Source organism: Macaca fascicularis, chromosome 7, assembly GCF_037993035.2.
Source record: "Macaca fascicularis isolate 582-1 chromosome 7, T2T-MFA8v1.1".
Taxonomy (NCBI): Eukaryota; Metazoa; Chordata; class Mammalia; order Primates; family Cercopithecidae; genus Macaca; species Macaca fascicularis.
The window spans coordinates 51034420-51050085 of NC_088381.1; the positions used below are offsets into that span (position 1 = coordinate 51034420).

The window sequence follows — 15666 nt, forward strand, 5'->3', positions numbered from 1 at the left end:
TACTTCAGATCATCAGGCATTAGGTTCTCATAAAGAGTGTGAAACCTAGAGCCCTCGCATGTGCAGTTCACATTAGGGTTCACGCTCCTGTGAGAATCTAATGCCTGCTGATCTGACGAGGGGCGGAGCTCAGGCAGTAACGCTCACTGCCCACCACTCACCTCCTGCTGTGCAGCCTGGTTCCTAACAGGTCACCGACTGGTACAGTCCACAGCCTGGGGGTTATGGACCCCTGCACACCCCCACACCTGACTAATTTTTGAATTTTTAGTGGAGATGGGGTTTTGCCATGTTGCCCAGGCTGGTCTCAAAGTCTTGAGCTCAAGTGATCTACCTGCCTTGGCTTCCCAAAGTGCTGGGATTACAGGCATGAGCCTCCATGCACAGTGGGTCTGTTTGTATTGACTGGTTTTCTCTTTAGGATATATTTTCTCACTTTTTCACACATCTAGTATGTCCTCAGCTGTTGAATGTTGTGAACATTCATTGTAGAGATGTGGATTATGTTATCCTGCTCTAGTGTTGAGTTTTATTTTGGCAGGGAATTAAATTACTGATGGGTTAACTTGATCATGTGTGTCAGACTACATTTTAGGTTTTGTTAGGGTAAGCTGTTGTTCAGTTTTGCCCTTATTCCTGGGGTATCTTCCTTAATCCCAAGGCATGGCCTTCTAGGCCCTCCTGGGAGTATCTGGGATATTCATCGAGTCCTGAGATTCCAAGAGTGGACACTCTGGCTGAACCAGAATTCAGATGTGTCTCCAGCACTCTGTGACCACTGAAATTGCTGTTTAGCTTTCAGCTCCCCATTGGCTGTTCTGCGCTGGGCCTTGCAGAGTCTCAATCCATACATTCATAGTGTGAGATTTGGTCAAGGACTTGCAGCAAACTCTATAAGATTTCTGGGGCTCCTTCTCTGCAACTCCATCCTTTCTGATACTCTGCCACATACATTTTAGCAGCCCTGAGCAGCAGTCTCTGTTTCCTCCACCAAACAACATTGATCCTTTCGGCCTGAACTCTGTTTCCTCATGCTATCCTTGAGGGTTTGGAAACTTTCTCCACCAGAAAAATGTAGCAGTCCCTTCATGTGATTCCCTTCTCACAGATTGTACCTGGAACTGCCTATTGTCCAATGCCTGAAGACAATTTCTTCATGTACTTTGCGCAGCTTTGTAGTTGTTTATGCTGGGAGACTATCATCAATACAGGTACTCCATCGTGGCCACAATTTGAAGTACTATTAATATCATATTCATTCTATTCTAAAAGTAGAGAAGATAAAGACCAACAATTCTAAGAAAAATGGAAAGTTCAAACGGGAAAAATAAAGTTCAAAGAAAAAGAAATGCAAATGCTGCTGACACACAGGATAAAATGTTTAACTTCCCTGTTAATAAGAAAGATACAATTTTAGGCTGGGCGCAGCGGCTTACACCTGTAATCCCAGCACTTTGGGAAGCTGAGGTGGAAGGATCTCTTCAGGCCATGAAGTGGAGGTGGCAGTGAGCTCAGATAGTGCCACTTGGGGTTACAGAGCGAGATCCTGTCTCAAAAAAAAAAAAAAAAAAGATACAGATGTAAACAACATCCTGCAACCTCTACCTGTGGCCCTGATTGCTAACAGGGACCAGATTTGCCTCCAACCTTTAATAACTAGAAAAATGGAACAAAATATATAAAACAATAGTTTTCAGACATTGGAGAATGGTCGAGCAGAAGTATAATCCCTAAAAGAAGGTGAACCCTACAGTGTTCACCCTCGGAAACAATTACAGGCTCCAGCACAGGGAGGGGAATCCAAAGTCCAGTGGTCGTGGTGGATTGAGGAGACAGAGATCAGAGCTTGGGAAGGTCTTCAAGGCCGGTAGAATTTGTGAGGTAGAGTACCACGGAGGAGGTGGGAGAAGAGAGTGCGTGTGCTCTGGAGACCTATGGAAGATGCCCTCAAGCCCTTGGCAAAGGGCTGATATGGACATATGTGAGAAGAAAGGACACAGGGAAAGAACCTCGAGAAAGCAGACCGAAGAATTCCCAGAGCTCACAACAGGCTAGAGATAACTCATATTTTCACTGGTCAGAATGAAAACACCTCATAACACTTAGGAAATGGAAGGGAAGCTTTAGAAAAGTATTGCCTTAATAGTGGGGCTAAATGAGCACTGGAGTAAAGGCTTCTCTGAAACTGTCCGAACAAAGATTGAAAGCAAATCTTGATAGATCCAACTTATTTCAAGTAACTAGTGCTGGAACAGAGTCCCACACTATTTAAAGGAAAACAAAATCTAACAATCACAACACAAAAACACAATGTCTACCAGTCAATAAAAAATCACCAGGCAATGGCCAGGCACAATGGCTCATGCCTGTAATCCCAGCACTTTGGAGGCCGAGGGGTGCAGATTGCCTGAGGCCAGGAGTTCAAAGCCAGCCTGGCCAACATGGCTAAATCCTGTCTCCACTAACAATACAAAAATTAGCTGGGAGTGGTGGTACCCAACTGTAGTCCCGGCTACTTGGGAGGCTGAGACATGAGAATCACTTGAACCCAAGGAGACAGAGATTGCAGCTAGGTGAGTTCACACCACGGCACTCCAGCCTGGGTGACAGAGTAAGACCCTATCAAAAAAAAAAAAAGGCAAACTAGAGCCTATAGCCAGGAGAGAAATCAATCAATGGAAATAGGCCCCAGAGATGATGTAATTAGTAGATACGGATGTTAAAAAATATATTATAAATATGTTCCATATGTTCAAGAAGGCTAGAAAAATCTGAACATGATGAGAAGAGAGAAATGGAAGATATATTGAAAAAAAAAGCAAAAACCTCACGGGCTGGGTGTGGTAGCTCACACCTGTAATCCCAGCACTTTGGGAGGCTTAGACATAAGGATTCCTTGAGCCCAGGAGTTCAAGACCAGCCTGGGCAATGTAAGGAGACCTATCTCTATAAGTAATTTAAAAATTAGCCAGGCATGGTGGCATGAACCTGTAGTCCCAGTTACTCAGGAGGCTGAGGCAGGAGGATCACCTGAACACAGGAGGTCGAGCTTTCAGTAAGCTGTGATTGCACCACTGTACTCCAGCCTGGGCAACACGGTGAGACCTTGTCTCAAAATAAAACAAAAAAGTATTACTAGAGATGAAAAAGTCAACTGTGCAGATATGGGATTAAAAGCAGTTAAAGTCAGTGAGGCCAAGTGTGGTGGCTCATGCCTGTAATCACCCCAGCACTTTGGGAGGCCGAGGCAGGAGGACTGTCTGAGGCCAGGAGTTTGAGACTAGCCTGGGCAATATAGTGAGGCCTCATCTCTAGACAAAAGATAAAAAAACAGAAGAAGAGAAAAGAAAAGAAAAAAAGTTTTCAAAAACTTTAATGAAGAAAAGATAAAGACTTTTTTACACAAAAGCCAGGCTGATCACCGGCAGGCCTAAACTCTGAGAAGTGTTAAAAGCAGCTCTTTGGTCAGAAGAAAAAGGATACTAGATAGAAATTTGGATCTACACAAAGGAATGGAGACCACTGACATCATAAATACATGGATACATTGAAAAGATACTATTTTCTCATTTTTTGATGTCTAGAAATCACTGAGGCAAAACTAGTAACATACTGTGGGGTTTATAACATGTGGAAGTAAAATTAGGACAACAATAGCACAAGGGACAGGTGGGAAAATGTAAGAATACTACCATAAGGTGGCAGTCACAGTTGAGGGAGGTGATAAATCTCTGTGATTCCACCTGGAATACTGCGTTGCTCCTGGAAGTGGGAAGAGGGAGTTTCAGAGACTTCCCCTGGGCTCTTCCTACTATAGGGGCTCATACCCACAGGTCAGGGAGTAAAGTGAGAGCTCTGTTAGCTTCTAAGCATACTCATATCAGTTGCATATTTAGTGACAGAGAAATGACAACCGGATGGGGCTGCGGCCTCTTCATCCAGGGTTCCATTTATTACAGAGCCTTCATGAGTCCTCAGTCTTGTTGGGGAGGGGACATGGTGGCATTGTGGATCTTACGGTGTCAGGGTCAGCTCTAATACTACATAAATGACCCTCAGTCTGGGTGTTCCCTTTTCATCAGTTACTGTTACTCTTATCAATGACCCCAGATCCTTCTGGAGAATAATTAATGAATACCATGTGTTAATGTTATAGGATTTTTTCCACGAATACCCAGCCTCCCCTACAATCCATGAGCTGTAGGTCTCAATTGTCTCAGTCTGAAAACTGGCTAGGAAATTGCGATTTTGTGTTACAGCCTTCTGCGGGCCAGATCTCGTTGTTGTTTCCTGCCACCACCTGGCATCTGCTGTTCTCGCCTTCCACCATTCCCACTGACACCATGAAGCCTGGTCTCATGGCAGCATCTCCTCTTGTCGATCCTGGCCTACAAAGGATAGTGCCACTGAGTCTCTGAAAGATTTAGGTGCCCTTCTCACTAGTGCCTTCCTTGTTAGCCTAGAGAGGGGAGTTCCTGTGAGGCCTCCAAGGGCGCATAGGCAAGTGGTGGATTCTGAATCTGCTGGCATATAACGAACCATTCCAACATTCCTACCTCCCTGTACTTTCCAGCTTCTCTGATGCTTTGCCAATGCAGTTCTATAATCTCTATCTAATTCACTGCAGCAACTGTTCCATCCACATTTCAAGGAGCCACTCCAGCAGTGTGTTAGAGCCCGAGGTGTCCTTGCCAAGTCATTAAATCCTCAGAGTGCTCCCAGGTCAGTGTATTCTCATGTATACAGCCTTTAGTCTCCCACCCATGTGGGACAGCCTAGAGTAAAGATCCTGAAAGTAGCAGAACAGCAATTGATCAAGTGAACCCAAGATATGACTAAAACTATCTCTGATGGCAAAGCCTTTGATGACAAGAGTCTGGCTCATAGAAAGATAGCCCTGAGCATGGCACTTCTGACCAAATCCCTCGCTCTGACCTACTGAGCTTATGAGTCCAGCCTTGCTCACAGTTGGGGTTGGAGGAAGACCTCATGGAGTCCACGCGATAACTGCACTTCCTGGTTGCCTGTCACTGCTGATTCCACCCACACCGTCCTCTGCCCCAGCCAGCCCAGCCCTGCCATGCCCTGCCATTGCAGTCAGGCCTCTTTGGGGGTGAGTGACAGAAAATTCACTTGAGTTGGCTTAGGCAAGAGGGGAAGCTCATTGGTCAGTAAGTTAGCCACGGGCAGAACAGGGAACAGTTGGGTCTCAGGAATACCTGGACTCAGAGTCACCAGCACTGTTAGGATTTGCAGGCTCCTTCCCTTGTGTCCGTCTCCACCTCAGTCTGCAGATCAGTTTTGTGATCTCAGAGCAACTTTCCCCACAAGGTTGGAGTCAGATTGCTGGCAGTACGAGGCTTCCATCATCCTGGTTTTGACTCCAAGAAAGGATGGGACTCCCCTCCATTAGTTCCGATTCAGAAAATTCCAGAAAAAAGTTTCTGCTTGGTCTGGTCTGGGTTGGCTGGGTAGCTGGGACACAAACTGCCAAGCCTTCTAGTGTCATGTGTTTGAAGTAGGGTGGGGAGATGTATTACTTCAGTGTGCCATGCCAAAATACCACACACTGGGTGGCTTAAACCACAAACATTTATTTCTCACAGTTCTGGAGGCTGGGGAATCCAAGAACAAACTACCAGCAAGGTAGGTTTCATTCTGAGGCCTCTTCTCTTGTCCCGTAGGTGGCTGCCATATTGTGTGCTCACGTGACCTCTTCTTTGTATTTGTGCAGAGAGAGTGAGTGAGTGCACTCTCTGATGTCTCGACTTATAAGGACACTAATTCTACTGAATCAGAGCCCCACCCTTACGACCTCATTTAACCTTAATGACTTCTTAGAGGCCTCATCTCCAAATACAGCCATGCAGAGGGTTAGGGCTTCAACATAGGAATTTGGAGGAGACAGAGACTTTCAGTCCATGATGGGAAGAAAAACTATTCATGAGAAAAGGGGTGCAGTGCCCAGAAAAGGGGGCAGACAAAATGTTCTCTCCATTTTCCCAATATGCATCACACACACACACACACACACACACACAGCCCTACCTTTGTCCCTTCCCCACAAGGCCACTCCACATCCCATGATTATTTATCTACCTCCTATCCTGCTCTCTGGAGCTGCCCCCTTCCCTAAGTTGTCCTGTGGCTCACTGAATGCTGCATACAGGTAGGTGCATGTAAATGTAACCCGGGGCCTCCTGGACCATGTGTGTCCTGAGCCCAACTATGGGACTGGGCAGGAAGTGGGCCTCACCCATGTCTATTATCCTCAGACAGAACCTAGCCCTGGGACATGAGCTCAGTGGGTGCTGCAGCTTTGTTGGATTCACCTCAGGCCCCCTTTCCCTACATCCACTTATAAGGTTCCCAGGGCCTTGATACCTCTGTCCTTGGAAGAAAAGAATGCAATTACCCAGCTTACATGAACCTGCTGGTGGCTTCCTGCAACAGAATCACATAATTTTCTAGTTCAAGAGTCTACCAAGTGACTAGCACAGTGAACGAAGAAAGACCTACAACAAGGCATATCATTGGGAAATTCCAAGAACCCAAAGAGAGAAAATCCTAAAATCTTCCAGAGAGAAAAGACACGTCATATGTAAAGAGCCAAGACTCTGCATGACACCAGCTTCTTCCCAACAACACTGGGAACTAGAAAGTAATAGAGCAATATTTCCCAATGTGAGGAGAAGGTACATTTAAATTACAGCATTACATCCAGTCAAACTACTAATCAGGAGTTGCGGTAGAAGAATGACATCCTGAAATTCATGAGGGTCAGAAAGCTTGGCTTCCATTCATTCTTTCTCTGGAAGCCACTGGAAGCTGTGCTGCAACACAACGAGAGGATAAACCAAGGAAAAAGATCTGGGGCCAGGGAACAAGAGATGCACACAGAAGTAAGCAGGTAGAGTTGATCTACTACCTGCTTGAAAAAACTATTTAAAAATCCCTAACCCAAAGAAGGCCAGAGCTCTCATGAATCTCACCCAACAGATTTCAAAGTCAAAGCTGAGGGCATTTGAAATCAAAGCCTGGCTAGACAGAGATGAGGCTCCTGGGAGGGAACAGGTGCAGTCCTGCTCAGGCTGCAGTGTCCTTGGGCTGCAGCTGGATAAGGGCTCCCTGTGGGCCACAGCTTCTAGGGACAGAGTTTGGGGTAGTTTGACTGTCTGATTTGTAGGACTCTGGTGATGAGCTCAGCTGGGAAACTGTGTGGTAATGGGAAGGGAATGGTTTTGCTTTTCCAAATCGTCTACCCACTGCATGCTTGGATCCACATTGGAACTCAGTGTGGAAACTTCCTTTGAACAGCCTACGCCTGAACTCTGGGCCATATGTCCAGTTTCCCGACCTCCAGCTTTGTTTATTCTTTACCCCCAGCCATCACTGACGCCAGATCCATCCTCCCAAATATCCTTTCATCGTGTTACCCTCCCCACCACCTCATGGCACCTTCTACACAATAGGAAATGCCTTCCACCTCAGCCTGGCATTCAAGGTTCTTTTGATGTGGCTCACCTCTCACCAGCCCACCTCTCACCACTCCACCACATCTCCCTGTGGGCCCTGCTAAATTGGATCAATTTTTTCTATCCATGAGCTGAACTTTCCCACCTCCATACTGTTGCTTACACTGTGAACTTCCTGTTAATGTTCTCTCTCTCTCCCCCCACCAAGTCCAAATGCTATAAACTAAATTGTGTCTCCCCAAAATTCATACTTGGAGCCCTAACACCCTATGTGATTGTATTTGGAAACAGGCTCTTAGGAAGTAAAGTTAAGTGAGGGAAGAGGGGTAGAGTAAGATGGCTCATAGTTGTCTCTACCAATCCTTCCCCCTGCAAGAAAATCAAATGTAACAACAGTCTCCACCAGAAAACCATCTTCATAAGAACCAAAAATCAGGCAAGGACTCACAGTACGTGGGTGGTTTAACTTCATGTCCCTGAAGGAGGCACTGAGGAGGGTAGGAGAGACAGTCTTGAAACACCAATGTCACCCCTGCCCTTTCCCCTCCCCCAGCAGTCACCGCTGTGGGGCTGAGAGAGAATCTGTGCATCTAGGGGAGGGAGAATGCAGCAACTGTGGGACTTTGCCTTGGACTCAGTGCTGCCCTGTCACAGCAGAAAACAAAACCAGGTGGAACTCACGTGACACCTGCCCATGGAGGGAGCATTTAGGCCAGTCCTACGCAGAGGACTTCACCCATCCCAGTAGTTACAAGGCTTGAGGCTTGGGTTTTCACAAGCCTTGGCATGGCAGGCTATTATGCTCTGGGGCCCTAAATAAACTTGAAAGGCAGTCTAGACCATAAGGACTTCAACTCCTAGGGAAGTCCTAATGCCATGCTGGGCTCAGAGCCAGTGGACTCAGGGAACACAAGACCTAGAGAGACACCAGCCAGGGCAGCCAAGGGAGTGTTTGCACAACCCCTCCCCCAACCCCAGGCAACGCAGCTTGCACTAACTCAAGTGACTCCCTTTTGCTTGAGGACAGGAAGGGGTAGAGTAAAGAGGACGTTATCTCACATCTTGGACAGCAGCTCAGCCACAGTAGGACAGAGCACCTGTCAGAGTTGAGAGGCCCCCATTCCAGGACCTAGCTCCTGAATTAGCTTTCTAGATATACCCTGGGCCAGAAGGGTGCATCTTTTGCCTTAAAGGAAAGATTCTAGACCTGGCAGGATTTATCACCTGCTGACTCAAGAGCCCTTGGGCCCTGAATAGCCAACAGTGATACCCAGGTAGTATGCGATGGGCCTGGAGTAAGGCTCTGAGACATGCTGGCTTCAGGGGAGACCCAGCACATTCCCAGCTATGGTGGCTGTGGTGAGAGACTTCTTCTACTTAAGAAAAGTAGAGGGAAAGGTAAAAGGGACTTTGTCTTGCAACTTAGGTGCCTGCCTGGCCACAATGGGGTAGAGAGCACCAAATGGCCTCTTATGGTCACTGATTTTAGGCCTTGGCTCTTAAACAGCATTTCTGGGCCTGCCCTAGGCCAGAGGGGAGCCCACTGCACTGAAGGGTGAGGCCCAGGCCTGGAAGCATTCACCACAAGTGACTTAGGAGCCCTTGGGCCCTAAGTAAACATCAACAGTAGCCTGGCAGCACTCCCTGTGGGCCTGTGGTGGTGGCCACAGGGTGAGGCTCCTCTGCCTGTGGAAAGGGAAAGGCAGAGTGGGAAGGACTTTGTCTCATGGTTTCAGTGTCAGCTCAGCTGCCTTAGAATAAAGCACCAGGTAAATTTCTAAGGTTTTTTACTCCAGTCTCTGGCTCGCAGACAGCATCTTCGGACCCAGCAGGGCCTGAGGGAACTTGTTGCCCTGAAGGGAAAGACACCAGCCTGGCTGGCTTTGCCATCTGCTGACTGGAGGGTCCCAGGGCCTCGAGTGAACATAGGCAATAGCCAGGTAGTGTTGACAGGGCTTTGAGTGAGACCCAGTGCTTTGCTGGCTTTAGGTCTGACCCAGTACAGTCCGAGTGGTGGTGGCCATAGGGATGTTGTGTCAGTCCACCCCCAGCTCCAAGTGGCTCAGCAGAGAGAGAGAGAGAGAGAGAGACTGTTTTTTTGGAGAGAAATTACAGTTATGGGTAGAGAATAAGGATCTCTACTGTCTGTAGCCCAGAGAATTCTTCCAGATCTTATCCGAGACCACCAAGGCAGTTCCTCTATCAGTCTGCAAGAACTATAGCATAATTGGGCTTGGAGTATATCTAATAAAGATACACTTTAGATCACAACACCCACATCCTTTCAAATACTTGGATAGGCTAAGAAGTTGGTGGCAGCTTGAAATCAGCCATGGAACATCTGCACCACCAAAAATGTCAAACACTACAGAACAGACTCTGTTCCTGCCCCGACAGAGAGCCCCTTGGGTAACAACAGCACACCACTGCCCCGTCCCTGAGCAGAGCGCTGTGTGTTGCAGCAGAGTGGGGACGGGTGTCTTCTTCCTTGGGCTACAGAATACATATTTCTTTCCTCAGCATATGGATCATTCTCAAGGACAGACCATATCTTAGGTCAAACGACAAGTCTTGAAACATTTTTAAAAATGAAATAATATCAAACATCTTCTCTGATCACAATGGAATAAAACTAGAAGTTAGTAACAAGACAAATGTTGGAAACTATACAAACACATGGAGATTAAATAATATGCTCTGGAATGACCAGTGGGGTCAATGAAGAAATTAAGAAGGAAACTGAAATCTTTCTTAGATGATAATGGAAACACAACATGTCAGAACCTACGGGATACGACAAAAGCAGTACTAAGAGGAATTTTATGGCTATAAACATCCACTTTTAAAAAGTAGAAAAGCATCAAATAAACAACATAACAATGCACCTTAAAGAAATAGAAAAGCAAGAGCAAAGCAAACCCAAAATTATTAGAAGAAAAGAAATACAGATCAGAACAGAAATAAATGAAATTGAAATGAAAAAAACAAAGCATCCATGAAAAGAATAGTTGGTTTTTGGAAAAGATAAACAACATTGACAAACTTTTAGCCTAACTAAGACTAAGACAAAAAGAAGACCCACATGAATAAAATCAAAGATGAAAAAGGAAACATTACAACTGATACCGCAAGAATTCACAGGATCACTAGTGGCTATTATAAGCAACTATATACAAAGAAATAAGAAAACCAACTAAAAATGGATCAATTTCTAGACACATCCAGCCTATCAAGATTGAACCATGATGAAATCCAAAACTTGAACAGTAACAAATAATGAGATCGAAATGGTAATAAAAAGTCTCCCAGCAAAGAAAATCTGGGACCTAGTGCTTCACTGCTGAATTTTACCAAACATTTAAAGAAAAACTCACACCAACCTTACCCAAACTATTCCAAAACTAGAGAACTTACCCAACTATTTCAAACTCATTCTACAAGGCTAGCATTACTCTGATACCAAAACCAAAGATACATCCAAAACAGAGAACTACAGGTTAATATCACTGATGAATACTGATGCAAAAATCCTCCACTAAATATTAGCAAATTGAATTCAAAAATACACTAAAGTTGGGGTGCAGTGTCCCAGGTTCACTCAACCCTTCCCCTTTTCCTGTGTGTGTCTACTTTTGGCTGTGCTCCTCGGGGGCAGCAGTGGTGGCAACGTTGGTGTGTGGGCCTCCCAGGACAAGGGGAAAGCGAGTGTGCCCTTCTCGCCTCCTTCCAGGTGTCTGTAGCCTGGCACCAGCTCTGGCCAGGTCTTCAAGCAAGGGACCTGGAGATGTTCTTTTCCAATTTCTGGACTGGGAAATAGAGGCAAATTCTGGGTACTAGAGTCAGAACTAAGACGAGGCTGAATCGAGGGAGTCTGGGGTCCTGAGAGGCAGAGACCAGAAACCTTCTAGAGCGTGTGGGGAGCTGGGTGTGTGTTCTGGCCAGTTGCTTTTCCCTCTGCCTCAATGTTCCAAGTACCCTTGGAGGGGCTGAGATCCTGGGGATGTCTGGAACCTGGCTGCATGGACTGGCCACCCTGATGCCCTACTTGTAGGGACATTCACAGAACAAACGGGGCAGGGAGGTGGAGCGCAGCCCCTTCCCCTTGGGACCTCAGAGAGTGCACCTCTTGGTCAGAGGTGAAATGGTGTCTGACCACTGGCTCCTGGAAGGGGTAAGAAATCAGAAGGCGGGGAAACCAAGAGCATAAGGGAGTCTGGGAGGGACCACAGAGGAAGGTGGCAAAGGAGGTGCAGGGGGAGTCAGCTCACCATGGCCTCCCGGCTCTCCAGGTCCTCCAGGATGCGTGACATGGGCTGAGGTACCTCCTCCTCCTCAGTGTCCAGATGTCCTCCTTCATCTCCTGTGGGGAGGTGGCCAGAGGGGTCCTCAGACAACCCAACTAGGGAGGTACTGTGGGCCCACCTCTCCCCACCCTCACTGTGTAACCCTGACCCAGCCCTTCCCCAGAGGGGAATGAGCTGCTGTTCTTTATTTTTCCTTTTAAGCACCAAGATCTTGCTATATTTCCCAGGCACAGTCCTGCTACCACTTGGTGTGGGAGTTCTGACCTGTTCCCTTTCTGATCTGGGCCAGTCCACCCATCCTTAGGCAACCTGGTGGCCCCTCAATCCCAGGAGGTCACCATACTCATGCCGAGCTTAGTGCAGACACCCGGTCGGCATAATGACCAGCTGTTCTAAAGGTCTCTTCCAGCTTCTCAATCCTATGCTGCTGACAGTACCCCCTTCCTCCTGGGGCTGTCTCCTCCTTCTCTGAGTGGTCTCCTGTACCTCCTCCAGGGAGAGCCATGAGGCTCAACTGGGTCTCTAGCTGCTATTTCTGTTGGCTGGGAGCTTCTAGGCACTCCTAAGGGGACGGGAAAGAGAGTGAGAAGGCACGGAAGATGCCAGGTCGTCCCTCTTGGGGCTCTGTCCTCAGCAAGTCCCTCCCCTGGGTCTCCTGCAGTTTTGGCAGGCCATCTCAGCCACCGGTTTTCCCCAAGCTTCCTGCTGCTGCAGCGGGTCCATGAGCTGGGTCTGCAGTAACTGCCTGTGCAGCGCCTCCTTCTCAGAGGTCAGCGGCTGATAGGTGGCCACGTACTGCTGCAGGTGACCCAGGTACTAGTCTCGCCGCTGCTCCACCACCAGGAAGACCCTGGGCATGAGGGCACGTGGTGACTCGCTTCCAGATTCTGGGCCCATTAATAGGGTAGCGAGAGCACTGTGGGGCTCTGTCATCTGCCCAGGTCCCTGGCCCCTTGCTCCAGGCCAGGGAGAATTCTTCCCATGCCTAGAACCCCATACTTCCTTCCCCAGCCTAAAATCTCACCTCCTTCCTACCATTTAAACTGTAGGCCACAGACTGGTGGAAAACCAGAGGGAGCCAACCACCATCTGCTAAGTGTGCTACAAGCCTAATGCTTTCCATGTATTCTCTCATTTAATCCTCAGCACCTCTGCAAGCAAAATGCTAACTTGCTTTTGAAGTTAACGAAACAGAGACTTAGAGATGCAAAGTAGTTGAAGGGTGACCAGTGGAACCCAGGCCGGAATCCAGTTTGAATCTCAGGAGGCTTTTTTGTTTTGTTTTGTTTTGAGACAAGAGTGTCACTCTGTGGCCCAGGCTGGAGTGCAGTGGTACAGTCTCAGCTCACTGCAACCTCCACCTCCCAGGCTCAAGCGATTCTTGTGCCTCAGCCTCCTGAGTAGCTGTGATTAAAGGCATGTGCCACCATGCCTGGCTAATTTTTTTCTTTTTTTTTTTTGGTAATTTTAGTAGAGATGAGATTTCATGATGTTGGCCAGGCTGGTCTCAAACTCCTGACCTCAAGGGATTCTCCTGCCTCAGCCTCCCAAAGTGCTGGGATTATAGGCGTGAGCCACCAGCCCCGGTATAAGGAGCCTCTTATACCACTGTCTCTTCCCCTCTGATTGGGAGGCTCCATGCCTCTAGCTGGGAGTATAATGTCCAGACATGGGAGGAACCCAGGGCTACCCACCTCTAAAAGTCAGAGGGCAGGAAGCAAGAAACAGTCACAGGACTGCCCTGAAGGGTGCTGGCATCGCCTGCCCCCAGGCTGGAGCTGCCTTTGGCCTCACACCTCCCTTGCCCAGAGGCTGGTGCCCGCCTCCCAGCCCTTCTTGGATGGGGCAGAGGTTACCATGTCCTTCACCTCGCTCAGCTTCTCCTGCAGCTCCTTTACTTGCTGCTCCAACTGCGGTGCGCTCTTGTTCTCACTGTTCTGGACAAAGAGAAGCAATCAGCAGCTACCCACTGCAGCTGGAGACCCCAGAACTTGATGTCTGCCTCCCATGTCACAGGGAAGGGTGGAGGCAGGTTAGAAAAATTATCCCCTCTCTCTCACAGTCATCAGAGCAGGGCTCTGGCTCACAGGTTCCTTTAGTAGTACCATTTCATGTGAGGGCTACATATGCCCATTTTACAGGTGGGGAAACAAAGGCATGGAGGGCCAGGGAGGAGGGCAGGCTCCCGTGGTGGGGCAACCCACCAGCTCCTGGAAGTTGTACTGTGCCTCGCCCAGCTGCTCGCCAAGCTCGTGGTTCTGGGAGAGCACGTGGCTGATGGTGGTGCAGTCATTCTGCATGGTATGCATGTGTGTCTCTGCCTGCTCGTCCCAGAGCTTGGCTTTCTGCTCCAGTTCCAGCAGCCTCTTCTCGTGCTCCCTCAGCCTCTCCTCCTGCTCCCACAGCATCTCCTCCTGCTCCCACAGCCTCTCCTCCTGTTTCCTCAGCCTCTCCTCCTGCTCCAGCAGCCTCTCCTCCTGCTCCAGCAGCCTCTCCTTCTCCAGCAGCCTCTACCTCCTGCTTTCTCAGCCTTTCTCCCTGTTCCCGCAGCCCCTCCTGCTCCAGCAGTCTCTCCTCCTGCTCCGAAAGCCTCTCCTGCTGCAGCAGCCTCTCCTGCTCCCACAGCCTCTCCTCCCACTCCTGCAGCCTCTCCTGTTCCAGGACTGTGTGGAACAGTTCTTTTAAAAACCAGACCACAGGCTTGGAAATGACTTGATCTTTACTGACCGAGTTGTATACTGAGCCTACCCCTTGCCCTTTTAAGGGGCACTGTGTGGAATGGCCTGGGCTCCCCACATCGAAACTTCTCATCTTCACCATCCAGTCCTCGAGCCGCAGTGTGGGCTCCGAGCTCTGCGTCCAGTGCTCGCTCCCCACGGTGCCCCCAACTCACCCACAGCAGCTGACTCACCCCAGGCTGCCTCTAACAACCATACACAAAAGCAGCGAGAAATGAGCATGCTGCCTTCTGGGCAGGACACTGCATCCTGCAGAAGGGACCTTCAGGCTCACTCCTGCATCTGGGAAGCCAGGCTGCCAGGGGACGGGGCAGCTCATTGGACTCACCCTGTCCTCTTCCTGCTGCTGCATGGAGACAGCAGAGGGAGCCTGCTCCAACTCTCCAATACGCTGCAAGGAATATTGCAAGTGGCTGGTCAGATCCTTGGATTCTCCTGTAATGAAAGAGGTTGAGATGGTGCCCAAAGGACTCCCCCTAAAGACCTGTCAAAGTGCTAGGTTGAAGGATAACAGGGTGCCAGATTCCCACCCTCGAAGGGAGTGGCGGCACGTTTAGTATGGTAAACTGTGGTCTTCAAGTCTGCCTTTTCCAACATGAGAATGTTGATTGTCTGGAATTGAACCTTTGGGAGAAAAGCCAAGCAAGCACTGAAAGAGAAGGAAAGAAACATTCTTGGGAGGACAGGAGAAAACTCCACACCTTCCACTCACCCCTAACTGCTCTGTTTGTGCTTTGTGTATTTCCATAGTTTGCTTTCTTTTCCTATAGGAAGAGGAAGACAGAGCCCTTACCCGAAGGAGACAGAGATGGCACAGCAAGAGACATGCCACCAGCATGCCACCAATGCCCCAGGACAGGCCCACCCATGGGACCAGGTTACCGGGGGATAACCTGGAAGGATGGGGTAGAATCTGAGGGGTGAGCCTTCTTCCCCAGGCTGGGAGTGGGCGACATGAGACTGGCACCTCTACATTTGAGTGCCTCCCAAACGCAGCAGTCATGAATTCCCCCCAAACCCAGCATTTATATCGTGAACAAAAAAAAAAAAAAAAAAAAAAAAAAAAGTTACTTCTTCCAGCTGATGTTCCACTTGTTTCTTCTGTTGTTTCTGTGGGGAGAGTCAAATTCAGGTGACTGACGGGGCTCT

The 15666-nt window shown here is 48.5% G+C and overlaps 1 protein-coding gene across 34 annotated transcripts in view; it reads right to left on the bottom strand.

Annotated features, from left to right (window-relative positions):
• The window catches only part of LOC135971843 (golgin subfamily A member 6C-like), a 68408-nt gene that overhangs the window by 40764 nt on the left and 11978 nt on the right, over window positions 1-15666 (bottom strand). For 7 of the 34 annotated variants that reach the window (XR_012415158.1, XR_012415159.1, XR_012415157.1 and 4 more), the window contains 3 exons: window positions 14846-14952; window positions 13648-13711; window positions 11744-11835 (listed from right to left, as the gene is read on the bottom strand). Coding sequence is in view for 23 of the 34 variants with exons in the window: in XM_073996331.1 (XP_073852432.1) it covers window positions 11744-11785 (42 nt within the window). In the remaining 11 variants the exon portion in view is untranslated. Of the gene's footprint in view, window positions 1-11743; window positions 11836-13635; window positions 13717-14845; window positions 14953-15666 lie in introns of all 34 variants that reach the window. The other 27 variants (XR_012415160.1, XR_012415161.1, XR_012415164.1 and 24 more) reach the window with 8 other exon arrangements.